General features: G+C 43.1%; 1 protein-coding gene across 2 annotated transcripts in view; it reads left to right on the forward strand.

Annotated features, from left to right (window-relative positions):
- LOC116988535 overlaps window positions 1-17,863 on the forward strand; it is a 61,297-nt gene extending 43,434 nt beyond the window's left edge. For both annotated transcript variants that reach the window (XM_033045335.1, XM_033045334.1), the window contains 6 exons: window positions 3,164-3,264; window positions 4,717-4,809; window positions 6,338-6,512; window positions 7,749-7,858; window positions 14,680-14,778; window positions 17,235-17,863. In XM_033045335.1, coding sequence (XP_032901226.1) covers window positions 3,164-3,264; window positions 4,717-4,809; window positions 6,338-6,512; window positions 7,749-7,858; window positions 14,680-14,778; window positions 17,235-17,498 — 842 coding nt within the window. In that variant the 3' untranslated portion in view covers window positions 17,499-17,863. The remainder of the gene's footprint in view (window positions 1-3,163; window positions 3,265-4,716; window positions 4,810-6,337; window positions 6,513-7,748; window positions 7,859-14,679; window positions 14,779-17,234) is intronic.
- The last annotated feature ends 9,726 nt before the right edge of the window (window positions 17,864-27,589 follow it).

The raw sequence follows: 27,589 nt of genomic DNA on the forward strand, positions 1-27,589 counted from the left end.
TGCAGCCCTACAGCGAATGCAGCGCCAGAGACCTAGGTTCGATCCCGACTACGGGTGCTGTTGTACCTTCTCCCCCGTGACCTGCGCGGGTTTTCGTCGAGATCTTCGGTTTCCTCCCACACTCCAAAGACGTGCAGGTTTGTAGATTAATTGGCTTGGTTAATGTAAAAATTGTCCCGAGTGGGTGTGGGATGATGTTAATGTGCGGGGATCGCTGGGCAGCGCGGACCCAGTGGGCCGAAGGGTCTGTTTCCGTGCTGTATCTGTCAACTAAAACTATGACTATGACTCTAATTACTCAGCAGATCTGGCATTATCTGTGGGAAGAGAAACAGACTTAATATTTGTGGTTGATGACCCTTTAATCTGTTTTCCAGCATCTCCAATTTTTGTTTTGCATACTGATAATATAATTGTGTACCCTTGAAATATTTTTGTTTGTTGGAAAAAACTTGCACCAAGAGCAAAATGGCCAACGTCCCAATTTATTTATTACGTTGCGTATTACAATTTAAAGTCACAGTCATAGAATCATCGCAATACTACGGCACAGAAGGAGGTGCCTTCCTACTCTAGGTTCATGGCTTTGCAGGCCATTGCTCCTCAAGTAAATTTTAGTTTAGTTTAGAGATACAGCGCGGAAACAGGCCCTTCAACCCACCGAGTCCGCACCGGCCAGCGATCCCCGCACATTAACACTACCCTTCGCACACTAGGGACACCTTTACACATACACAAAGCCAATTAACCTTCTGTACATACCTGTATGTCTTTGGAGCATGGGTGGAAACCAAAGATCTTGGAGAAAACCCATGCTGGTCGCAGGAAGAACGTACAATCTCTGCACAGACAGAACCCATAGTTGGGATCGAACCTGGGTCTCCGGCACTGCAAGTGCTGTAAGGCAGCAGCAGCTCTACCGCTGTGCCATTGTGGCACCCCATGTTTTAAATGTGATGATGTTTCTGCGTTTACCACCATTTCAGGAAATGAGTTTCAGACCCCAATCACCACAGTATGGAAAAGTCTTATCTCATCTCCCCTCATCCTACTAATTATCTTAAATCTATAATCCTAGGCTTTTTTACCCCTTCGCTACTGAAATTAGATCTCTTCCTATTACTCAATCTAGGCCTTTCTTCATCTTAATTATTCACAAGTTATAGGAGAAGAATTGAGTCATTCGGCACATTGAGAATACTCTGCCGTTCAATCATGGTAGATCTCTGCCTCCTAATCCCATTTTTGTGCCTTCTCCCCATAACCCTTGACACCCATTCTAATCAAGAATTGATCTAACTCTTAAAAATATTACCTGACTTGGCCTCCACAGCCCTCTGTGGCAAGGAGTGGCAACCATGACAGATTAACTGCCCTCTGACTAAAGGAGTTCCTCCTCTACTCCTTTCTAAAAGAGTGCCCTTTAATTCTGAAGTTATGACCTCTGGGCCTAGACACTCCCACCAGTGGAAACATCCTTTTCCTATCCACTTTATCTATACCTTTCATTATTATGTAAGTTTCAATGAGGTCCCCCTCAATCTTCTAAACTCCAGCGGGTAGAGGCCCTGTGCTATCAAGCCCTCACCATATGCTAAACTGCTCTTTCCTGGAATAATTATTGTAAACCTCCTCTGGACCCTCTCCAGAGCCAGTACATCCTTCCTCAGATATGTTGCCCAAATTTGCTCACAGTACTCCAAATGCGACCTGAGCAGCGCCTTATAGAGTCTCAGAAGAAATTTCGTCTCTGCTTCTTTTCCAAAATGAATCCAAGCTTATCAAATCTTTCCTTGTCGCTCAAATGTGCTGTTCATAGAGAAATACAACATGGGAAAAGTCCCCTCAGCCCAACTTATCCATGCAAGCCAATATAGTACTGGAAACATCCTTGGAAATCTCCTCTGCAGCCTTTGCAATGCAATTGCACCTCCTGTAATGTGGTAATCTATAGCCTTATGGTGCTGTATATAGTTTTAGCCCATACTTCCTGCTCTAATTCCATGCTTCAGCTAATAGAGGAAAACGTCCCATATGTCTTTTTAACCATGTTATTAGCCACACTACCTTTCACATGGATATACATTCCAAAGTCTCTCTATTCCTGCATGCTGCTTAACACCCTCCCACGTATTGTACATCCTCTTGCCTTTCTGTATCTCCCAAACATGAAACCTCACACTTTGCTGGAATAAGTTCCATTTGCCAATTTCTGTCCAACTGATTAGATCATCGATATCATCCTGCAGTCTAATGCATTCAATGGTTCCTTTATTATCACGCATACCAAGGTTCAGTGAAATTATTTTTTTGGCATACACACCAGAGGATTATTGACATACATAAGTACATGATGTATACAATTTACGTTTCCTTAGACATCTCTAATTTCAGATGGTCCTTGCTTTCTCTCTCCTTCCCCTCCCCCTTCCCAGCTCTCCCACAAGCCTACTGTCTCCGCCTCTTCCTTTCTTTCTCTCCACCCCCTCCCCCCCCCAGTCTGAAGAAGGGTCTCGACCCGAAACGTTGCCTATTTCTTCTCTCCATCGACGCTGCCTCACCCGCTGAGTTCCTCCAGCATTTTTGTCTACCTGCAGAAACAGCCCGCTAAGACTATTTGCAATAGTCGCCATGTTTTGAAGCATTTCGCAAGTCTGAACTGCAGCTGGCCAAAAAGGCCCATTGCTGCTGCCACCACCATCCGCTCATCCTGCGAACCATCGTCCCTCTCCTTGCTGGGCCATCTTCAACCTTCAATTTGCCTGATGGTGGGAATGACAGTGCCAGTCACTGGCTCAACACCTCTCTTCACATCAAAGAGAAGTCAAAGGAAACGCAAACCAGGAGAGGTGTAAAACAGATGCCTACATAGGTGTCACACATCTCGCACAAGAACATTAAACCATAAATTACTCCAATAAGTCTTTGTAGCAATTCTCTTGGCTCAAAGGAATAAAACTGGTCAGCACAAGTTCCAGTTGATATCACTGGTTGCTTCAGTATGGAATGTCATGATCACTAGTTAGGAAGACTGAAGTGGAAAAATACATCATTTGTCATCAGTAATCGGTGCCTTGATAAGGAGACAAAACCAGAAACAACTCCAAGGAAGCAAATCTGACAGAAAGTTTGAAAAATACCTATTTATTTTCTTTCACCACAGATAATACAACAATGTCCTATGACAATATGACCATGGATAACATGACATCGACTGAATCTTATGAAAATATGACAGTATCCGAAATGGAACTACCTGTAAATGTAAGTTATTATCTGTTCAACACTTCATGTGACAAAATACTAAACTTACACCAGAGAAGAAACTAATACATGAAAGGAAGAGATATCTTATTTTCTTTCCTTTGTCAGTAAGACTCATAGTTTAGATCCTGTCGAATGAAAACCAAGTGTTGAGGTTTCTGAGGTTAGGGTAATTGTGGATCAGATTGGTATTGGACAAAGAGCATTCGTAAATGCCACTCAGTAACAATCCCAAAGTTGTCATCAAATTGGCTGACAAGGGAGGTTCAGTTGTCACCTAATAAGCTGACCCCTGCTGTGTTGAGCCAGGCTCTCTAGCACCTTCTCATACCTACCACTTGACTATGGCCCCACGATTGAACATCAAGCCACCATCTCCCAAAGAATCCTTTTGACCAAGTGCCCCAACCAGAAACATTGGCTGTCTATTCCATCCACATTTGCTGCTTGACCTGCTGAGTTCTTCCAGCAATTTGTGTTTTGAGCAATGGTAAAGGGATATGTGTTCCTTTAAAGGTTGTTCATGTTAGTATATCTCCCTCACCACCAACTGACTGAAAATCCTCCGTCCATGGCCACGGCTTACTTCCACTGGAACCATCACTCCTGCTGCTCGAGTAATGTTCACTGTTGGCCGGAGGCATGAGTGTGGCTGTAATGTAGAGACCTAGGAACTAAAATCTCTCTGAACCTTGTTGAGAGCTAGTTTCCCTGCAAAGCATACAACTCACCTCATGTCAACACTGCCTGGTTCTCATGGAACTTCTTATCGAGTCCACATACAAGATTAGAAGTCGTTCAGCCAGAGCTGAACACACTGCTCGGCATCTGCACAATGGTGTTTGTCTTGCCCTTCTTGTGCGTGGTGGTGGGAAGATTGGTGGAAACAGGGCCACGACGTGAACGCTATTTCCTTGACCCCCCATGGATCAAATTAAAAGCAAGGAGACTGAGTATTGTAATTATACAGGTAGGTCACCGGATGCAATGGGAATGATGGTGTGGGGTGCTGCGGAGATATGGAAAAGGTTTTGGGTAGGAGTGCACGTCGTGAATGAGATGTCCCACGGCTCTCTGCATGTTAGTTACACAGTCTCCTGTTTTGCACCGATTTTTACATTTCATGGCCATTGTTTTCCCCTTCTAATGTTATTTGAATGGAACATAGTTACCTATCCTAGCTGAAACTGAACTGTACATGGAAGGAACCCAGGAACCTACAAGCACCGAAAGGATTAGCTAATTAATGTAATGGTGGCAAATTTTCTGCATCAGTTTTTCAGAATTCAAAGTTTCTGTCCTGGTTATTGTTGCTACATATGACTTTCCAGCAACACCAGGCATATATATCTAACAGCAATCCTTTTCCTCGTCAATGGTGTACATCAGTTGTGTAAGAAATGGCATCAAGATCAATGAATGAGTACAATAACAATGTATGATTCTTTACAGTTTTCCTGTCAGACCTTCAATTGCACAGGCTCCATGTGTTATGAAAACCAGGATGACTGGATGGAATGTCCCTGGACTCACATGTACTGTGAGGTAGGTTGGTATGATTTATTTAAATAAGCTGGAACAAATTCAAGCCAAATCAAGTGCTTATTATCACTCCTGCATTAATGCCACGTACGGCATTGCTGCAGCATTGAGCTACTCTACAGCGTAATGTTGCCAGCGCAGTTTCCCGGTCTGTGATCTGCTTGCCAAACTCACTTGTAATTGTGGCTACAGAGCTCTTGAATCAACCTTGAACCAAACATCCTGTTACTTTTGGTTCTCCGGTGATTTCTGGTAGAAAATATGCAGTTGAGCTCAATTTTGTGGCTTCTTATAATCAAGCAGCATATTGTTACTATTGGACAATGCAGCTATCTGACTATTGGGCAATTGTCAGCTGTGTGAGGTAATGAGGAGTGTTAGTACTTGTGAAGGTGTTTTGGGGAGATTAAATGAAAAGAGTGAACTTGGGGGAGAAAAAGCACCGATGCAAGGCAATTAATGCATTTTCCAAGCAAATATTTATTTGCACCATTTTTGAAATATCTGATTGTGAGCATTTATGTTGGTTATTCCACTAGGTGTGATGACAGAACATAGGAACATAAGTGAATCTTCAGAAACACTGTCTAAGTTGTTGCATTATTACAGAGGTCCTTAGGAAGTGTGTCACAATTGTGTATTAAATTTACTGCCAAGCATTGTAAATTACTTGAATCTGCATCTCCACTAAGAGCCAGTTTGTTCATTATATTGAGTGGGAAAGTGGCTGATCCTTGAAGCTCAATAACAAGAAGGGAACAACCGCAGCAATGACATTTCCAATGAGGATCCCGTTCCCAACCGCATTGTGAAATTTTGACTTATTCTCTCACTTACCTGGAAAAGTCTGCTTTTCCTACAGCTTTTACTGGGAAGGCATTAAAATGGCTGGAATGTTGCGTAAACATCCTGGCAGCCCAATTAGAGCAGTTCCAGCCGGTTAAAATAGGTTGAAAACCTTGAGAATAGTAACTATGGACTGATCATTATGGATGTCTACAACTTCCTTTTAAACTCCCCAAACACCCATTGTAGTCAGAGGAATTAAGTTTAGCCCTGACATGCATGAAAACCAAACCACTCAAATGCTGTCTAGTGGATTTTTTAGTTAACCAAACAAGTTCACAAATATTAAGCCTTTAATGTTAGAAGATAAGAAATGGGCTTGCAGCCCTTGAGAATGGTTGACAATTCAGTTGGTCATGGGTATACTTTCATTTCAATGCTATTTTACTGTTCACTTCCCATTACCCATAAATTCCCCAAAACCTGTAAATTGCATTCCTGAATATCCTCAACAACTGTATATTCTCAGTTCCTTGGGGTGGAAGCCCACGGATTCACAACACTCGATGTGGAATAGTTTCTCCTCATTCCAATTTGAATAGCTGAGCCCTTATCTCCAGAGGATTCAAGAGTCTTTCAACATCTTCCCATTCAAGCTCCTCGTGATTTTCAATCATTTCATTTCTTGGGTCTTTTATTCATTTCACAAACTTTCTTTCCAGTTAATACCCATTTTGTTTTGTAGTTTTACAGTGTCTCCAACTCCTCGTACTGGGCAGGTTGCAGTAACAGCTGTGTTGGCACGGAAAACATCTGCATGGATTCCACATACAACATGTGCACAATGGAGTGTTGTAACGGAACTCTGTGCCTGATGCTAAACGGCACAATTCAAGAAATACCTGTTGATTATGTTACGGGTAACGTTCATGTAGATTTTATTGATTAATTTGTTTTTGAAAACGTGGGCCAAATGGTTCAATTGTACTGTATATGTCATGGCTTTGAGCGCTTTGAGCAACATCCCTGGCCAAAGTGTCAGGAATATTCTACCATTTCCTTATCAGCTATAAGTGCGGCCTGACCAGCAGGACCAAAAACAAGAATTGTCAAAGGGCGGATGAGCTCCTAGCGAGGCAACGGCCATCCACACTTCAATAGAAGCTGTGATCACTGTCGTACATAGCATTGTAAGACATCGTGCCCGTTGATGATTTCAACAATGATGATGATGATGATGATGATGATGATGATATAAGAGCAGCACAGTGGCAAAGCTGGTTGAGCTGCAGCCTCACTGTGCCACAGAGACCAAGGTTCAATCCTGACCTCGGCTGCAGTCTGCGTGGAGTTTGCTTATTCTCCCTGTGATCTATAGAACTAAAGTGAATGGTTGATCAATGATTGATGTGGACTCGGGTGTGAATGGCCGGTTTACATGCCTATCTGTAAACTAAACTAATACTGAGAAAGAGTACTGAGAAAATGACTAAAAGCAATATTTTCCACGTTAGTGGTGTTTTCTCATCCCATTCTTTTCATTAGCTGACAGTTGTTTTACCCTGCATACAGTCATCCTTTGGGATGAGAGAAATTTGCATAGAATCTTTTTAACTTCATTTCATTCTCGTGCTGAGAATTCAGCATCACCTGTATGCCCTTAAGATCAGTCTGGAAACTTCTTCCTAGTATTTTGGTACAATGGTGAACATTGCAATGTGCCTGTGTTTCTGGAGACGCTGTCCATCTTGCTCTAGCTCCCACTTCTCTGTGCAAAGCACTATCTAATCCTCGCCTGGCACATCCAGGTTTCAACCACAACAAATTTTACTATAACAAAAAGTAATACAGTTGTTATTAGCATGCTTCAGAATTATATTGAGGTACATCATCCAAGCAAAATTGAAACTCCTCCTCAACTCAGAGCAGTGTTCATTTTATTATCAAAATTACCTCATTGGCCTCACTGAAAACTAGTCAACTTCATTTACTAGTCAACCAAGCCTTACCACTTACCAAGCCTTTGGTGTATTTTTTTCCTGATTCAGTGCAGGATAAGTGAAGCAAAGAATGTTGCCTACTGCAAAGGATTATTTATTCTGGTCCATTGATTGATAGATTTAAACCAAAATTATTTTGTTATTGCACTTTCAAAGAAATGACTGAACCTTGGACTGAAATGACTGACACCACTATGGAACCAGAACCAACACCAACACCAACACCAACACCAACACCAACAACTGCTCCAACAACAAGAGGCAGTGTAAGTATACATCATTACTGGTTGTACCCATGTTGTGCTGAAAGAGTCCAGATTCTGGAGTACAGTCGGATGCTTATGCTGTAATTAACCAATGCAATTACAAATAAGATGGCACTTGGCCTTTGTCAGGTCTGGTCTGATCCAACTGGTTAGCTAACACTGCATGATAGGTTGGCAGTAGAGCAAGTGGCAGTCTTCCTCATAAGGTCATTAGTAATAGGTAACAGCCCATCAAGTCTATTCCACCATTCAATCATGGCTGATCTATCTCTCCCTCCTAACTGCATTCTCCTGCCTTCTCCCCATGACCTTTGACATCCATACTAATCAAGAATCTATTTATCTCTGCCTGAAAAATATCCATTGACTTGCCCTTCACAGCCTTCTGTGGCAAGGAATTCCACAGATTCACCACCCTCTGACTGAAGATGGTCCTAAGTTATCATTTCAATGGAGCGAGTACACTTTCAAAGGGCTGAATCCCAATGCTGCCTCTGTACAAATAAAAATATACCAAGATAATTTTTCAGACATTATGGTAGTCCAATACTGTCATAGTAGTGTAAAATAGTAAGATTAAACGAGAACTTACCAGTTTGAAGTTTGATCTGTATTTTATGAGGAGTTACGATGAGGGTATTACGTGAAGAACCCGCTCAGTGCGCAGGCGCGGCATACTTCCAAGCAGCGGTGTGGAATCACAGATAGACACAGTTATTTTGAAGTAAACATAGTAAAGATAAGGAGACATCAATTTATTAGTTTGATCCATATAATGAGGGTGGGAGCGGAGGGCACGTAATACCCTCATCGTAACTCCTCATAAAATACAGATCAAACTTCAAACTGGTAAGTTCTCGTTTAATCTTACTATTTTACTTCGGAGTCACGTGAGTGACTACGTGAAGATTTCAAAGCTCTGTGATTTCAAACCGTGTAACAGTTTCATTTCACTCACTGCCGAAGTTCTTGAGGGAGGAAGTGTTATCGTAATGAACCAATGAGTCTATTTGTAGAAAAACACAATGGTATTTTTTAAACAATAACAACAAAGAATTAAGTTGCTCCCCTGGGCTTAAATTAAATATTTGCAGTTCGTAAATCGTTACTGCAAATAAACCAGGTTTTGCCAACGGCTTATTATAAAATTTCTGAACGGTCTTTTCCCTTCCCACCATCCTGCTGTAGCCAGGATGTGGTCTATAGGCATGTCCATTCTTTAGCCGTCGACATGGATGCTGCCCTGGTGGAATAAAATTTGTACATGTTAGTGTTTATCCCAGCAGTTTCTAGCACCTGCTTGAACCATCTCGTAATGATTTGGCTCGTACCCCACTATAAGGTTTTTGTGACTGACCCACAAGGCTTTTCATCTCCCTCGAATATTCTGGTTGTGTCTATGTAGGATAGTAGGTGGGTCATGGCACATAACCGTGGTTCTGGTGGGTAAGCCACAACTGGATTAGGTGTTCCTGGTCTGCTCTGTTTGACCAGTCGCTGGATAACGACAGATCTGGTCTGGAGCTGTGATCATGTTGTCCAGTCGCAATAGGTGTAGTGACTGGACCCTCTGAGCGGATACAAGTGCCATCAACATGAGCGTCTTTAGTGTAGCTTGCTCGAGGCCGGGGGATCTGGCTGGTGGCCATTCCCTGAGATATGTCAGGACCACACTGATATCCCAAATATGGGTATACCTGGGCTTAGGGCTTGATATTGTAAATGCCCTTCATCAGTTTTATCACCAGTGGATGGGATCCCATCGCTGTTGTCCTGGCGCTGGTTTGAGATAAGCAGAAAGAGCACTCTGCGCTGTGTTGATGGCACTGTAGCTGATCCCTACATCGTGGTGTAGATAGGCCAGGAACTCCAGTATGTTGGTGGCTGTAGCTGTTGCGTATGTTGTCCCTGTTTCCTGGCAGTACTTCTCCCTTTTTTGATGCTGGTTAAGTACTGCCTTTTGGTGGATGTTCGAAGGGATGCCGACATGGTGGTGATGGTTTGTTTGGACAATCCCAGTTCCAGGTAAGGTCTGTTCAAACTTGCAACCCAGGTGTTTAATTTTCTCATGGCATGGGTGTTTAGCTTACCTGGTAGGTAAGTAGCTGATAGCCAAATATGTCTTTCGACACACCATTGCCAAATCATGTTGACCAATTTGTCGCATGATAATGTTTTATGCCACCCATATGGTTAATATAAGCCGTCACCGTAGTATTTATCAATTTGCAACCGAACATGCAAGTGCTGCATATTAGATACATATGCTTTTAAACCATAAAAGGCGCCCAACATCTCTAGATAGTTAATGCCCAGTGTAAGTAGTAATGATGACTCTAGGTTAGTCCATCTACCACTTGCGCTGGATATGGAGTTAGTCGCTCCCCAGCCTTGAGTACTGGCATCTGTTTGAATAACTAAAGTAGGGTTAGTGATAAAGATAGGGCTGAAACTATGCCAAATGTTTTCTGCCCACCACTGTAGCTCTGATATTGCTTCAGTGGGTAAGTTCATGACACGATCATAGTGACCTGTATGTCGTTTTATTGCCCGTACCTTTGCTCTCTGTAAATTTTTTGATAGTGCAAAGGTCCGAATTGTGTAGCCGGAAATGCTGCTACCATTTCCCCAATTACTCTTGCTACTTGTCGAATAGTTGGTCGCTCGTTGACCATTAATTTGTTGCATGATTGTGCTAATTCAACCATTTTTGCCTTTGGCAAGGTAACAGTCATATGGACTGAGTTAATTATGAAGCCCAGGTAATCCATGATAGTGGATGGCTTCAACTTAGATTTATCTGGATGTAGGACGAACCCCAGAGTTTCGAGGAGCTGTTTTGTAGCTGATACTGCTGCCACAGCCAATTCCATCATTTTCCCTACTATCAGAATATCCTCCAGATATGCCATGACAATATGTTTTTGTTTTCTTAGTATTGCCATGGCTGGGTTCAATATTTTGGTGAATAACCTTGGGCTGAAGTTAGCCCATAGGGCAATGCCTTGTACCATCCAGATAAATTTTAGGTATCTGCGATGATCCTTGTATATGGGTACTAGATAGTAAGCATCTTTAAGATAAATGCTTGCCATGAAGTGTCCTTTGGAATTTAGTTGTTTGGCAGTAACATATGTCTCCATTTTGAAATGTATATACTTAACAAATTTGTTTAGTGATGTTAAGTCAATGATGATGCGACAGCCACCATCTTTTTTGGTTTTAGTGAATATATTTGATACAAATTCCAAAGGTTCATGTTTGGTCTTTTCGATGACCCCCTTTGGTTAAGTCTCACCAGTTCAGCTTGTCCTCACGTTTCTCTTTGACGGAGGGAGAAATACCCTTTGGGGCCATTGTTGAACTGGCGGCGTTTTTTCTGACATGAATTGTATTTTATATCCACTAATGCTGTTGAGTATATACTTGTCACTCGTGACCATACCCCATGCTTCTTTAAACAAGTGTAATCTCCCCCCTGTTAATAAAGCACCCTTATTCTCTATATGCTGGTAGGGACCAGACCCACCTACCTCCATGGTTATTGGCGATTCTGTTTCTTCATTTTCCTGAAGATTTTGTTCTGGCGTGCTGGCGATGTTGGGGGGAGGCGCATTTTCCAGAGGGTCCGCTGCGGGCCCTGATCTAAAAAGATCTTTGGGGATAATGTGCGGACCCCAAGCGTTCACCAGTCCCATATTGCGGACGTCGACTGGTGGATGCCGTGGGGTGCTGTCGCTTGGGTATCGGAGGTCTTGGTTTGCTCGTCCCGGGGCCTGCCCTCATTAGGCCGAAGGTTTTTGATGCTTCCTGCACCTCCTTCAGTTTTTTATTGAAATCTTTCCCAAATAGCAGCGCGTCCGTTTCCGCAGCTGGGGCTTTACACAAGCCAGCAAATTTGGGATTGAGGGCAGGTCTTATGCTTCCCTCCGGAGATTGTTGATCTCAAATTGTGTGGTACACATTAATGCCAGCACATCCTGCTGGCAGGTATCCATCTCCGTGGTCTCCACGGAACGAGCAAAGGCTGTGATGGCCGACGTCAGGAGCCTTAGGATCCGCTGTAGCTTGAGTTCTTGGGTCCGGATGTGTGACCCACATGCCCCCAGATTTGGCTGTTGACACTTTTTACTTTGAGGGCCTCACAGTTTTCTGGTGCTGTGTGTTGTTTCAGCACCTCAGCGAGCACCTTTTCCAGTAATGGTTGATGCTGGCCGCCGTTCTTGGTTCCAGCGGTGCTCCAGCCCGTGGGATTGCTACAAAGCGGTCCATCACACCCAACAGCTCTTCATGTTCCTGCACCCCTGGCATACTCCCGAATTCGTCCGCCTGCCCCTGTTCCAGACCAGCCCAGCCCTGGTCACCAATGCTAGCCTCCAGTAATGAGGGAGCAGAGGGCAGTGTACAGAACACTGTGGAGGGGGTGCCTGACCTCCCTCCGCGAGAGCGCTCTTTCTGCGCATCTCGCTGGAGCTGCTCCAATAGCTGTTGGATGCAGCTCAGGCGGCTGTCTCTCCTCCATTTAGGTGGAGACATGTCCCTGTCCGACGGATCGGACGCCACCGGCCGGATGCCTGTTCGGATGGCTAGACATCCAGCCCGCAGTTCAGGCACTAGCGGGACTGGGCTCGGCGCGGTGATGGGGATAGCGGAGCGCCCGGTAATTGTTCCTACCGCCTTCTTCTGGAGCTTTTGTGCCTTGTAGTAGCGAGAGCGCCCCTCAAGCAGCGCGTCTCGCAGGCACCTGCACCGTGAGCCGCTCCAGCGGCTCAGGCGGCTCTCTCTCCCCCCGTGCGGGTGGAGAGACGTCCCGTCCGACATCGGGAACACCTGCCGGATGCCTCTCGAGTGGCTATGCATCCAGCCCGCTGCTCAGGTACTAGCGGGCTGGCCTCGGCACGGTGTCGGGGAATTACGGAACACCGGGTAACGCTCCTACCGCCTGTTGCTGCCCCCCTCCCCGACGGGAAAACGTTCCTACTTGAACGGGGGACAGTTTTGTTCCAGAGCCTTTTTCTCTGCCTGTAAAAAACACAAGCAGAAAAAGGCTCACCTGTAAAAGAAAACCCGACCTCAGGGTACTCACCTGACGGTCCGGTTCAATCTGTAGCGGGAGAGCCTAACTCCCGTTGCAGCCGCTGTTGCATTGCTGGCGTAATGGCCGCGCCTGCGCACTGAGCAGGTTCTTCACGTAGTCACTCACGTGACTCCGAAGTAAAATCAGTACTGTAACATTGCAGTACATCATTTGAGCAATATTGAAATGCTGTCATCTGGACTCGGTAAACTAGAGGAGATGATGATCCCTAAAACCGTTGCGTCACTATAATTCTTGCAAACTGGCCAACAGCCTGGCCTTCCAGGAAAACTGCATCATTGAGGATTCTCATGCAATACTCAAGAAACAAATAGGATATGGATGAACCCCAGAAGAATCTGGACTCCCAGAGACACACAAAGCAGCAGATGCTGGTATCTTGAGCAAAAACAATGCTGGAATACCTCTGCGGACCAGGCAGCATCGGCGGAGGGAATGGAAAAGTAATGTTTTGTATGTGCCTGCACCACCAGTTTATGGTCAGTCCAAGAAAATGATGGTTCAGGCACACTTGAATACCAAATACACATGGGATTTGATTCCGACCTAAAACATTGCCTATACATTCCCTCCACAGATGCTGCCTGACCCACTGAGTTAATTCAGAATGTGGACTCTATAAATCTTCAACATTGCATACCGGCTCAGAACCTAGTATCCCAGCATAAAAATATCTATGCACTTCCATTCAAAGCTGGAACCTCACTTAATTTGGCATTGAAGGAAAGCATTTGGCCATTGGGTCTATGGTGGCTCCCAGCAGAGTAATCTCATCAGTCCCATACATTAATTACACGTAAAAGTTTGAAACTAAAGAAGACTGTGCAAAAGAAAAGGCAACATCTCAAAACATAATTAGGAAAAAAAAAGACAAGTCCATGGTAGGCCAAGAGGTGGTCTGTGGTGTTCTGTTGTTGAGGTAAGATTAGGGTCAGAAGATTTACATAAAAAGCTGGAGTAACTCAGCGAATCAGACAGCATGTTGTTTAAGAAGGAACTGCAGATGCTGGAAAATCGAAGGTACTCAAAAATGCTGGAGAAACTCAGCGGGTGCAGCAGCATCTATGGAGCGAAGGAAATAGGCAACGTTTCGGGCCAAAACCCTTCTTCAGACAGCATCTCTGGAAAAAAGGAATAGGCAACGTTTTGGGCCGAGACCTTTCTTCAGATTTGGGTAATGCAGGTTGTTTCAAGAAGCTGACATCACCTAGCCGACCCTCAATCTGGTGGTGTGCAACCTCAGGCTTCTGTAGCCCCTGCCAGACAGTAACAGTGAGAAGAGGGCATGGCCTGGATGGTGAAGATCCTTGATCATAGATGCTGGTTTCTGGAAGCACTGCCTCATGTACAGTAGATGCTTTCAATGGAGGGAGGGCTGTGCATGCGATGAACTGTGGAGGTCAGCATAACACAAATACAAAGTGCAGGCCCTTGGAAGCTTTTTACTCCTACGTCATCGTGTGAAAGGCAGATAAGTAAATTAATAAAAAATAAACATATGAACTCTATAGATTTACATCTACAAGTAGTTCAGAGACGGATTTAAAAATAAGTTTTGTTACATTTTTACTCAGCGATTTTAAAAACAGCAAAACCCACCTACGCTTTTTGTGATTGAATTATGTTAACAAGATTTTACTCTTGCTAGGAAGTACTCAACACTATGCATGTTCTGTAAATTGTAATAGTAAGCTGAGACCCTTTCTTTAAAAACATATTGCAGGACAATAAGTGCGATGTGATCAGCTGTGGTGGAGATACTTGCTACCAAACCCAAGCTTCACAAATTGAATACTGTGCTGCCAATGAGCTGTACTGCAAGGTGAGACCAATCTAATTGTTATATTAATATTAAATATATGTAGGAGATATGAACAAATATATAATAAGATACCATTTTGACTGTTATTTTAATGTCTCCTTTTTATTAATGAAGGTAGTAACTTACTTAAAGTAAACAGCCTAAATCTGTACTTTAATAGATGATACAGAAGCTCCCGCCTTCTCGATGAGAGACCCAAAGGTGATCCCACAATGCAAGATCTTCATATATATAAAACTAACAAACAGATAAGTGCTAGGTGTTGCCTTTTGGGATGTCAAACCAGTCTGGGACTTTTGCAGTGAATGCAAAGGCTCTGGGGAATGCTGTTGAGCCAAGGGATCTAGGAGTGCAGGTATATATTTCCTTGAAAGTGGCATCACAGGCAGATAGGGTGGTCAATAAGGTCTTTGGCATGATGTCTTTCATCAGTTAAGGTACTGAGCATAGAAGTTGGGATGTTATGGTCCAGTTGTACAAGACAGTGGTTAGGCCTCATTTGGAGTATTTTGTTCAGTTTTGCACACCCTGTATAGGAAAGATGTTCCATGAAGCTGGAAAGAGTGCTGAGAAGATGTACAAGGATGTGGCCAGGACTCAAGGGCTGAGCTGTAGGGAGAGGTTGAGCAGGCTAGGACTTTATTCCTTAGAGCACAGGAAGATGAGGAGTGATCTCATAGATGTGTATAAGATCATGAGGGGAATAGATAGAGTATTTTACCCAGAGTAGGGGACTCAACAACCAGAGGATGTTGATTGGTATAGGTTTAAGTGAAAGGGGATAAATTTAATAGGAACCTGAGGGGCAACCTTTTCACACAAAGGGTGCTGGGTATATGGAACGAGCTACCAGAAGAGGTAGTTGAGGCAGGAACTGTCACAACATTTAAAAGATATTTGAACAGGTACATGGATAGGAAAGGTTCTGAAGGATATGGGCCAAATGCGGGCAGGTAGATGGGCATCTTGATCGGCGTGGGCAAGTTGGGCCGAAGGGACTGTATTTATGCTCTATGACTTTATGACTATAACTCTCTCGTGGGGGGCGCCGTCGAGTACGGCTGCCCAACCTGCAGCTGTCTGTCTTTTCACCCTTTTTTAAATTTTTAGTATGTTAAAAAGTTTCGTTTTGGAGGTCTAATCTTTTTTGTGTAGGGGGGTGGGGTGGGGAAGGGGGAAACTGTATTTCTCAGTCCCTACATGGTCGGTGATGTGGCTTTCCTCCGAGTCGCATCTTCGCCCCTCCCTCGCGGCCTACCACCTGGACTGGAGCGGCGTTTCATGCCGGGACCGGCCAGAACTTCAGCTTTGGCGGCGGCACAGTGCTGAAGCACCATCGCGGAGTGGGCGATGCCTTATGCGAGTCGCGGTGTGGTCAGCTCCGGAGTGCTGAGACCGCCGACTCCAACTTCGCAGAGCTGTGGTTGCGGAGCGACCAGCTGCAGCGGCGCTGACTTTTAAACACCGCGGAGCCTGGGATCTCTCGCCGAGATCGCCAGCGTCGGAGCTCCGACCAGCGCGGACTGTGGACTTCGGGAGCCGCGGTCTCCTGGGAGGAAGCGGCCGTTCCGGACACTCCAAGCCGCTGAGAGTGTTCCTCCGACGCCGGAGCTCCATCATCCGGCGAGAGGGCCTGTAATATCGGGCCGCCGTTGTGGTGACTGCGGAGGCCTCAATAGGCCCCGACCACGGGGTGAACATAGAGGGAGAGGACTGGACTTTGCTGCCTTCCCTCACAGTGGGAACCATTGTGGGGGGATGTTTTTATGTTTTATGTTAATTCTTTAATGTTGTGTTTTATTTTTTATTGATGTGCTGCAAATGGCCACACAAATTTCACTGCACCAGAAATGGTGTATGTGACAATAAATGTCCCTTATCCTTGTCCATGTCCATCTATTATGGGGGTTTGGGCAGCTTGAAATGAGTGGTCTGAGGTAGACCTTAAGGAATATGTCAAACAAAGTTTATTGATTCTCTTTCTTCTCATCCAATTGCTGGGTCGGAAAGGGGGCTCATTCCTTAGGAAAATGATTCATTCACGTTCATTGTCTATTCCGATAGTCCTTTAAATCGCCAACAAAACGTTTTTAAAGCATGTCATAGAGTCAAACAGCATGGAAACAGGGCCTAGGGCCTAACTTGAACATGACCAAGCTAATGCCATTTGCCTGTGTTTGCCCCGTACCCTTCTTAAGCCTTTCCTATCCATGTCCATATGTATAAGCTGTGGTCACTTCCTATAATAACTGCTTTTTAGACTCCGTTAAATTCCTGTGAGGACTTTTATTTTAGCACACAGTGATGGCAGCAATTTGTGATGCCAGCGATGTGTCAGCATGTCGAGCAATTCTGCTATTTCACCAATTGCAAATTTACGGTAAGGATTGTGAAGAATGACGAGTGGCTGCAATCTACGCTAAAATATGTCCTTGATTTCATTCTCTTTTTGGCAGCTGGAAAAGGAGACAAGTTCCAGCCAATGGACTGGTGGCTGCGACGCCGACTGCAATACAATCACATCTGGCTGTTCTTCCAACGGCAATGCACAAACGTGCATCCAGGAGTGTTGCCCAGCAACCACTGAGTCCTCCTGCCTGACATTAGACGGACAGGAATATTTAGTGGGATCTGCAAGTATGACACAGTCTATGAAGATGATTGTGTATGCAATTGTTATCTTTGCCTTGGCTAATCATTTTGCACCCTTTCATTTTTAAAAGTAGGAGCCAGGAATTCACACCAGACTTTATATATTCAAGGCATAATTCAGACATCAGCATAAAACTGCATAAGCCTTTTTATGTCAGTATTCGAAATGAGCAGATATTTCTGTGAAACTTTATAACCCTTGATATAATTAAAACACCAGATTCCTCCACCCACAAGTAGATTTTAGTATAGAATATCTGTTTCAATTCTGAGTTGAGGTAATAGTTCTCTTTGTTTCTCTGACTCGGTCTCTGACTCCCTCTCGCTCTCCCCCTCTTTTTCTATCTCTCACTCATTCTCCCACTATGAGCACCAATGCTAATAAGATCAAGGGTTTCAAGTACAATTACTGGGAAGAGAACTGGAAAAAAAATAAAAAGTAAAAATGGTGAAAGAATCACAAATGCTTTACTGTACTTCTGTAGACACCGCAGGAATTCTACAATGTTAAATGTTGCAATCTTAAAATATTTGTGGCCAACATTTATATTGGCTTTAACAAGGTACATTAAAAAATATCCACACAAACATTCTAGTTGTAAAAGAAAACAACCATTTTTTTTTTCAATATTTCTGATTTAACAAGAAGTTGTACAGTGGGTGTTACAAAAATGGGTGAGAAAATTAACACTGTCTCCTTACCAATCTTAAAATATACAATCAACCACAGGCCAAATCTAGCAGAGAAACCAGTGTTTATTCGTTGATATTTGACATTGAAATGGATATCAATGGCTTGAAATTTAAAGTATGGATTGCAGATAGAGAGATTTGAAACATTGCCTTTTCCTCAAATTTTCTTCTCTATAGCCTTGTGTTATGGAACGCACGAAGAACCATACAGAAAAAGGCTTATGCAGTATATATATATATAATGGATCTAAATATTCATTTAAATATTCATAAATAAATCATTGTAACGTCAAGTGATACATGTATAAGGGCCTGTTCAGTGCTGTAAGATTGCAATGTTGAAATAATGCTAGCTCTTTGTAAATAACTATACGTTTCTGGATTAAAAGATGATGGGCCTAAGAAAGATTCAAGTTCTGCTCCACCTTACGTTCATTATGAAATGGAGGAGGTGCGGAAGGATAACAGTTTGGCAGAGTTAACATCAAGGTGTTCCAAAGGCCTCCTCACAGCATTCAGAAACCAGAAATGGTTATTCTCTGCCCAAATATCCCTCTCGCAGATAATGCTAAACCAGAGGCAAATTCTGGTCCTTTCAGTTCTTTGCAACAGGCTATTCAGCTCACACATCTGCTCCAACATTCAATGTCATGCTGATATATTACCAGAGCACCACATACCGGTACTCATCCTACATCCCTTAATTCCCTATAACTGGTGTTAGTAAACTTAACAACACCAGCTTGAATGTTCTAATGGTTGTTTCTAATGGTTGTACATAAAGGTCGCTTATTCAGTCTATGTAGTGAGGGATGTAACTAGCAAATCCACCATCTTTTCCCAACTACAAGATAAGATTAGAAATATACAGAAGTAACACTCAATGTTGAACAAAGTAGACGTGAATAATATTTATTGTTTTTTATACAAATAATTACTCTGTGAACACAAAGACAAACTTTCCCATTTATTACAGTCTAGAGAAATGGAGTGGGGACTTGCTGTAGAAATATGTGTAAGAGTATCTGGAAATTGTAACATGAAGCTAGGCGATCAGTCTAATCAGTTTGCATGGATATTTATTCCTCCACATGTTGAAATGGGTTAAACCACCTTACCTTCATATCACTTCATCTTCTGCCATTTATTTCCCTATCCTATCTGCTCCTCAATATTGATATATTTTTGCCCAAACCACAAATTAAAATAGAAGAAATATATCAAATTGACATTGGAAAAACTTGCATATATATTGTCACCTTCATCAATATTTAAATAAATGTTTGTGTGAGAGGAAGTTCACTTTTTAATTTCGGACCCATCCCATTTCCTTTGATCTGGGGTTCCTCTATATGTACCAGGGAACAATTTCTACTCTGCAGCTTTACGGCTAACTCTCCTTATCCACAAGTATATTCAATGAATTGGCATTATTTTTTAAGTTCATTCTGTGCCGTCTCAGTTCTGAACAGGTTCTTTACAAATGATCCGAGCAAATTTGAATGTAACTCTGAATGACTGTTGCTGCCGTTGCATCTCCAGCCAGCAATGGCCGATTCAGATTATGGCAAGGTCTGGTCACCCTGCTCGTTTGTGAATACGCAGTTTAAACCCTTGTCTTGTGATGTTTGCTTCAACCATAAAATGTACGTTTAACTGGCCTGTAATAAAATTTAAACAGAATTATATTTGTATAATGCTACGGTAATGTATAGAATATGAATAAAGCATATACGAGAAATAATATTCTTCACGGAACAGAAATCTGTCTTTTTCTCCTTAAATAATGACATTGGATTTTCATGAGCAGTGTGATTTCATGATTTTGTTTCAGATTGGTAATGAATAAGAGTTGTAGACTTTTTGCCTTTGTTGAAGGGGTGATTTAGTCTCTCATAGAATTAACTGAAAGCAGATTTGCTATTAGCATTGCAAGATTGCAACCATTTTACTCCTTCCATAAGGTGAGGCTCGGGACCAATTAAGTACATTTGACAATAGGAGTGGCTTCAAGGCTTCAAAACAGCCTTTCCCAAGCGTTTTTAACAGTCATTCTCATGAAGCCCCCTCATTTAGGACTCGGCTACTTTGTCATTTTGACCTCGCCAAGTTTGTAATAAAAATAAACATATTGACCATGTACCAGCTGAGCTGATGCTTTGACGCATTCCATTTAAATTAAGAGGCAATGGATAATAACACTAATGCAACATTTAATTTTACATCATTAATTAATTAATCTCCTAACCTATGTCCAAGATACCTCACAAGCCCTTCGTCTCTTTAATGACTTCTGCTTTCCGAGCCTCAACTCCCTGATCTTTACTCTGGATGTTCAGTCACTCAACACCTCAATCCCCCACCATGAAGGCCTTAAAGCTTTATCATCAACCCCGCCGACAAGGGAGGTGCAGTGGTAGTCTGGCGAGCTGCCCTCTACCGCACGAGGCCAGGCACCTCCTCCTACCTATCCTTGGACCATGATCCCACAGATTAGCACCAGGCCATAATCTCACAGACCACTTCTGGCTGTCTGCCTTCCACAGCCTCCAACCTTATCGTTTCCCAGCCCCGCACAGCTGGTTTTACCTTCTCCCCAAAATCCATAAACACAACTGCCCTGGCAGACACATTGTTTCTGCCTTCTCTCGTCCCACTGAAATGATTTTCATGTACCTCGACTCCATTCTATCCTCGACTCCTGGTGCAATCACTCCCGACCTATGTCCAAGATATCTCACATGCACTTCATCTCTTTCATGACCTGCTTTCCGAGCCACCACTCCCTCATCTTTACTATAGATGTTCAGTCACTCTGCACCATCTCCCACCAGGAAGGCCTTAAAGTCCTCCGTTTCTTCCTCGATCGCAGAACCATCCAATTTCCCTCTACTAACACTCTAATCTGCCTAGCTGTGCTGGTCCTCACCCTTAATAACTTCTCCTTCGACTCTCCCACTTCCTCCGTCCAGGGCATAGCTATGGGCACCCACATGGGCCCCAGCTATGCCTGCCTCTTTGTAGGGTACGTTGAACAATCCCTGTTCCAGGTGTACAATGGCCCTATCCCCAAACACTATCTCTGTTGCATTGACGACTGCATTGGTGCCAGCTCCTGCACCCATTCAGAACTCATGGACTTTGTCAACTTCACCACCAATTTCCATCCTGCACTCAAATTTACTTGGCTCATCTCCGACACCACCCTCACCTTTCTTGTTCTCATTCCCCATCACAGGAAAACTTGCTGAACACCTTCACTCGGTCCGCCTGAACCTACCTGATCTTCCAGTTGCTAAACACTTTTTCACCCAACAAACAGCTAACAATGGCCTGTTTCCTTTATCATACTTACTTTTTTGCATGTCTTTCATTCATTCTTTATCCCTCTACATCATCATCCATATCTCTCATTTCACTTATCACTAACCAGTCTGAAGAAGTCAAAACGCCACCCATTCCTTCTCTCCAGAGATGCTGCCTGTCTCACTGAGTTACTCCAGCGTTTTGTGTCTATCTTCGGTTTATTCCAGCACCTGCAATTCCTTCCTGCACTATATCATTTCACGTTGCATTACTGTAAAACCACAGCAACAGTGCATTGGCTTGGTAGTGAGAAGCTACCAATATTTTAAAAGCAGAAAATGTTTGAGCACAGCAAATGGCTTTATTGAATATTTCTTGAGTCTGCATTTAAGGTGAAAGGGCCTTCTAATATTTTTGATCAATGTAGAAAAAAACACATATTATCTAGGTAACATTAATATGACTAACTAATTTTTTCCATTGTCTTATCATGGATATTTTTGAATTAGTTCTAATAAAATCGTAGTAGAACACTGTTTTCAGCAGAACTGTTTTTCCTATGATGGCTTCAATTGCTTACCTGCTATTGTTTGGATAATGTCATTCTTTTTGTTTCAGATAATCTCCATCAATACATGACTCTGTGGCATCAATGTTTTATCAAATGAGCTCTAGTAAAAATTAAACCAAGTACACATGGTTTGCAGTGTGGGTTTTTTTCAGATTTAATAATACTGGATTTTAATGCTGTTTTATTTCTTTAATAAATGGTCCTGGATTTTTTGAGATGTGTTTGTATTTCTACATGGATCTCCCTCCAAGACCACGAGGATGCTTGAGACTCTTGCTCAAACACACATAAAAGCAGAAGTCCCAAACTCCTTGAGAGCGTCATAGCATGGATTTCCCAACTGTTCTCCCAGAGCCTAGTGACACCTTCCTACACTTTTTCAACAGTTTCATTAGGAGGTTTGCCCACTCAACCTCAGTCTGATTAGGATTGGCAACCCCATTAATTTCTATGCAAACGGCTGGGAGATCAATTAATTAACCTAAGTGCATTAAATTTTCTTAAGTGTCTTGTATTGTTTTGGTGTTTTCAGCTATTTCTACATTTAAAAAAAAAAAAAATTTTAACAAGATGATTCAATTTTTGTGGTTTTGGAGAAATTCAAAATATTTCCCAATTTGGGCAGCCATTTTGGGTTAACTGGTTCCTAAAATATTTCTGTTTATGCTGGGCCTGTTTCGATCCTGCTTTATAGTATTGTAATAACCAAAGCTGACACTGCAACTTCCTCTCCAGTTAAGTCAAGGCCTAGTGGAGAGGGGAGTGACAGGTTAAGTTTGTGTGTCTCCATCCATTAGGGGTTCCAAGTAGCGGGTATGGCTCAAGAAATGTGTACAATGCAACCAGCATGATCAACAAATACTCAAAAATATTGACATTAAATTACACACAAATTAGAAATGTTATGCTGTGGGTATCCTCAGATAATAACCATAAACAAAAGGCAATATGCAGGTAAATTGTATGATCACACTCAGCGTTACCAGCATTTTTAATATATTATAAATGACAATATATTTTTGGTAAGTAGACTATATCAAGTCAAGTCAAGTTTATTCTTCACATACACATACGAGATGTGCAGTGAAATGAAAAGTGGCAATGCTCGCGGACTTTGTGCAAAAAGACAAACAAACAACCAACCAAACAAACTACAAACAGAATCACATATTATTTTACATATTAAATATTGTGGGCGGAAGGAAAAACGTTCAGTAAAGTTAGTCCCTGGTGAGATAGGCATTTACAGTCCGAATGGCCTCTGGGAAGAAACTCCTTCTCAACCTCTCCGTTCTCACAGCATGGCAATGGAGGCGTTTGCCTGACCGTAGCAGCTGGAACAGTCCGTTGCAGGGGTGGAAGGGGTCTCCCATGATTTTATTGGCTCTGGAGTTGCACCTCCTGATGTATAGTTCCTGCAGGGGGGCGAGTGAAGTTCCCATAATGCGTTCGGCAGAACGCACTACTCTCTGCAGAGCCTTCTTGTCCTGGGCAGAGCAATTCCCAAACCAGATGGTAATATTTCCGGACAAAATGCTTTCCACAGCCGCTGCATAGAAGCACTGGAGGATCCTCGGAGACACTCTGAATTTCCTCAATTGCCTGAGGTGGTAAAGACGCTGCCTTGCCTTACTCACGAGTGCTGCGGCGTGTGATGTCCATGTCATATCCTCAGAGATGTGGACTCCCAGATATTTAAAGCAGCTCACCCTATCCACAGTATCCCCATTTATCCTCAATGGAATGTACGTCCTCGGATGATGTGCCCTCCTAAAGTCCACGATCAGCTCCTTAGTTTTTTTGATGTTCAAGAGGAGGCTGTTGTCCTGGCACCAGAGTGCTAGATCAGCCACCTCCTCTCGGTAGGCCTTCTCATCGTTGTCTTAGTTGCTAGATCAGCCACCTCCTCCCGGTAGGCCTTCTCATCGTTGTCTGAGTTTCCTCTGAGATATATATATATGTGTATGCATGTGTGTATATGTATATATATGTGTATATATACAATACTTCTGGGTGCTGGAAGATTTTACGTCCATATTCCTCTGATAATTATTATTGATACTGTTTTTTTTAGCCAAATTAAGCATCCTTTTGGTTACACAAACATGCTTTGATCATGTTATTGAATACTATTTTAAATGCAGTTATAGCATGTAGATGTCTGCTGAGTCCTTCCAGCATTTCCCACTGTTCTCAAGAAAGCTGCTGCCTCGCAACACCAGAGACCTGGGGTCAATCCTAACCTTGGGTGCTGTCTGTGTGGTGTTTGCAAGTTCTCGTGGGTTTCCTCTGGGTGCTCTGGTTTGCTCCCACTTAATGTGGATTTATTGACAATTGTTGGTAGACACAAAATGCTGGAGTAACTCAGCGGGTGAGGCAGCATCTCAGGAGAGAATGAATGGGCGAGTTTTCGAGTCGAGACCCTTCATCAGACTGATGTCAGGGGAGGGGGCAGGACAATGATATAATGCAGGCGGAGACAGTATTGACAATTGTTGCTATTATTCCATTTAATAACATTTGTCTATTTGCATTTTGCTGCATGTGGAGAATGAATTAATCAATTAATTTGTGATTGCTCTGCAAATAATGTGTAATAGAATAATCTTGTGGACTGACAAGGCTACTGTCAAAGTCCCTGTGATGAATGAATTTCAGTAATGTCCATGCTACATTAACAGAGACTAATGGCTGATGGCAGAGCAGTGGAAAGATTATGCTCAGTTGCTCATACTGGGGATTTGTCAATAGACAATAGGTGCAGGAGTAGGCCATTTGGCCCTTCGAGCCAGAATCACCATTCAATGTGATCATGGTTGATCATTCACAATCAGTACCCCTTTCCTACCTTCTCTCCATATCCCTTAACTCCGCTATACCTAAGAGGTCTATTTAACTCTCTCTTGAAAGCATCCAGCGAATCAGCCTCCACCACCCTCTGAGGCAGAGAATTCCACACACTCACAACTCTCTGTGTGAAAATGTTTTTCCTTATCTCTGTTCTAAATGGCTTACCACTTATTCTTAATGGCCCCTAGTTCTGGACTCCCCCAACATTGGGAACATGTTTCCTGCCTCTAGCATGTCCAAACATTTATTTTAAATTTTAAAACTTATTAAAATCTTATATGCTTCAATAAGATGCCCTCTCATCCTTCTAAATTCCAGAGTATAGAATCATAGAATCATAGAAAGTAGGTGCGAGAGTAGACCACCAGGTCCGTCGAGCCCGCACCGCCATTCACTCATGGCTGAACACTAAACAGACACACTTACCCACAAACAGTAGACACAAGACACAGAACACAAGACACTACCCTCTCCTTTATACCGCTATCACCCCTCTCCACCCCAAGAACCGCGTGATCTCCTGGGGGAGGCAAAAAAACGGATAAAAACCCAGGTCCAATTCGGGAAAAAAATCCGGGAAATTCCTCTCCGACCCCAATCCAGGCGATCGACACTTGTCCAGGAGATCACTCAGGTCTTACTATACTAACCATACCTAGGTCCATATCCCTGCCCTCTCCCCGTAGCCCCTTATCCCCTTGGCAGCTAAAAAACCATCTATTTTTGACTTAAATATATTTAACGTTTCTGCTTCCACTGCTCCCTGGGGCAGTGAATTCCACAAACTAACCACCCTCTGGGTGAAGAAGTTCTTCCACATCTCAGTTTTAAAAGAGCCCCCCCTCACTCTGCAACTATGTCCCCTAGTTCTAGCCTCCCCGATCATTGGGAACATCCTCGGTGCATCCACCCGATCAAGGCCCCTCACGATCTTATACGTTTCAATGAGATCGCCTCTCATTCTTCTAAACTCCAAAGAGTAGAGTCCCAGTTTACTTAACCTTTCCTCATATGTCAATCCCCTCATTGCAGGAATTAATCTTGTAAACCTTCGCTGCACTGCCTCCAGGGCTAGTACATCCTTTCTTAAGTATGGACCCCAGAACTGTACACAGTATTCCAAATGTGGTCTCACTAATACCGTGTACAGCTGCAGCAAGACCTCCGCGTTTTTATACTCAATCCCCCTAGCAATAAAGGCCAAAACTCCATTGGCCTTCCTGATTGCTTGCTGCACCTGCATACTGACTTTTAGTGATTCATGTACTAATACCCCTAGATCCCTTTGCGTTGCATTACAACGCAGCTCCTCCTCATTTAGAAAATAACTTGCCCTATCATTTTTTTCCCCAAAGTGAATGACTTCACATTTATTAGTATTAAATTTCATCTGCCAAGTTGTTGCCCACTCACCTAGCTTATCTATATCCTTTTGCAGACTCTTCCTATCCTCCTCATCCCCTACTTTCCCTCCCATTTTCGTATCGTCCGCAAATTTTGATATATTACACTTGGTTCCCTCCTCCAAATCATTTATATAAATTGTGAACAACTGGGGTCCCAGCACCGACCCTTGCGGAACCCCGCTAGTTACCGGTTGCCATCCCGAGTATGAACCATTTATCCCCACTCTCTGCTTCCTATTTGTTAGCCAATCCTCTACCCATGCTAATATATTACCCCCAATCCCATAATTTTTTATTTTTAGCAATAGTCTCTTATGTGGCACCTTGTCAAAAGCCTTTTGGAAGTCCAAGTATACCACATCCACCGGTTCCCCTTTATCCACCCGGGTTGTTACTTCCTCAAAGAATTCGAGCAGATTCGTTAAACACGATTTCCCCTTCACAAAACCATGCTGGTTCTGTCTGATGAAGTCATGTTTATCCAAGTGCCCCGTTAGTGTTTCTTTAATAATTGTCTCTAACATTTTACCCACCACCGATGTTAGACTAACCGGTCTATAGTTACCCGCCTTCTGTTTACTTCCTTTTTTAAATATAGGTGTTACATTGGCCATTTTCCAATCCACTGGGACCGTTCCTGCCTCCAGGGAGTTTTGGAAAATTATCACCAATGCATCCACAATCCCCACTGCTATCTCCCTCAAGACCCTTGGATGTAATCCATCAGGCCCAGGGGATTTATCCTCCTTCAGTCTCATTAATTTCCCTAATACCACCTCCTTGGTGATCTTAATAGTATTTAGCTCCTCCATTCCTACCGCCTCCTGTTTATCCAGCGTTGGAATATTTTTTGTGTCTTCTATGGTGAAGACTGATACAAAATACTCGTTTAATGCCTTTGCCATTTCCATGTTCCCCACCAACAACTCTCCAGTCTCACCCTCCAATGGACCAACGTTCACCTTAGCCACCCTTTTTCTTTTTATATAGCTATAAAAACTCTTACTATTAGTTTTTATGTTGTTCGCCAAATTCCTTTCATAGTCTATTTTCCCCGTCTTAATTAATCTCTTAGTTACTTTTTGCTGACCTTTAAATGCTTCCCAATCCTCTACCCTCCCACTATCTCTGGCTACCTTATATGCCCTTGCCTTCAGCCGAATACTATCCTTTATAGTTTTACTGAGCCATGGCTGACTGTTCTTACCCTTACCCCTTTTTTTCTTCATAGGAATAAATTTTTCTTGAAGGTTATACAGTAGACCCTTAAACGTACACCACTGCTCATGTACCGTCTTATTCTTGAGTCTGCTATCCCAGTCAACTTTGATCA

Source organism: Amblyraja radiata, chromosome 27, assembly GCF_010909765.2.
Source record: "Amblyraja radiata isolate CabotCenter1 chromosome 27, sAmbRad1.1.pri, whole genome shotgun sequence".
NCBI lineage: Eukaryota > Metazoa > Chordata > Chondrichthyes > Rajiformes > Rajidae > Amblyraja > Amblyraja radiata.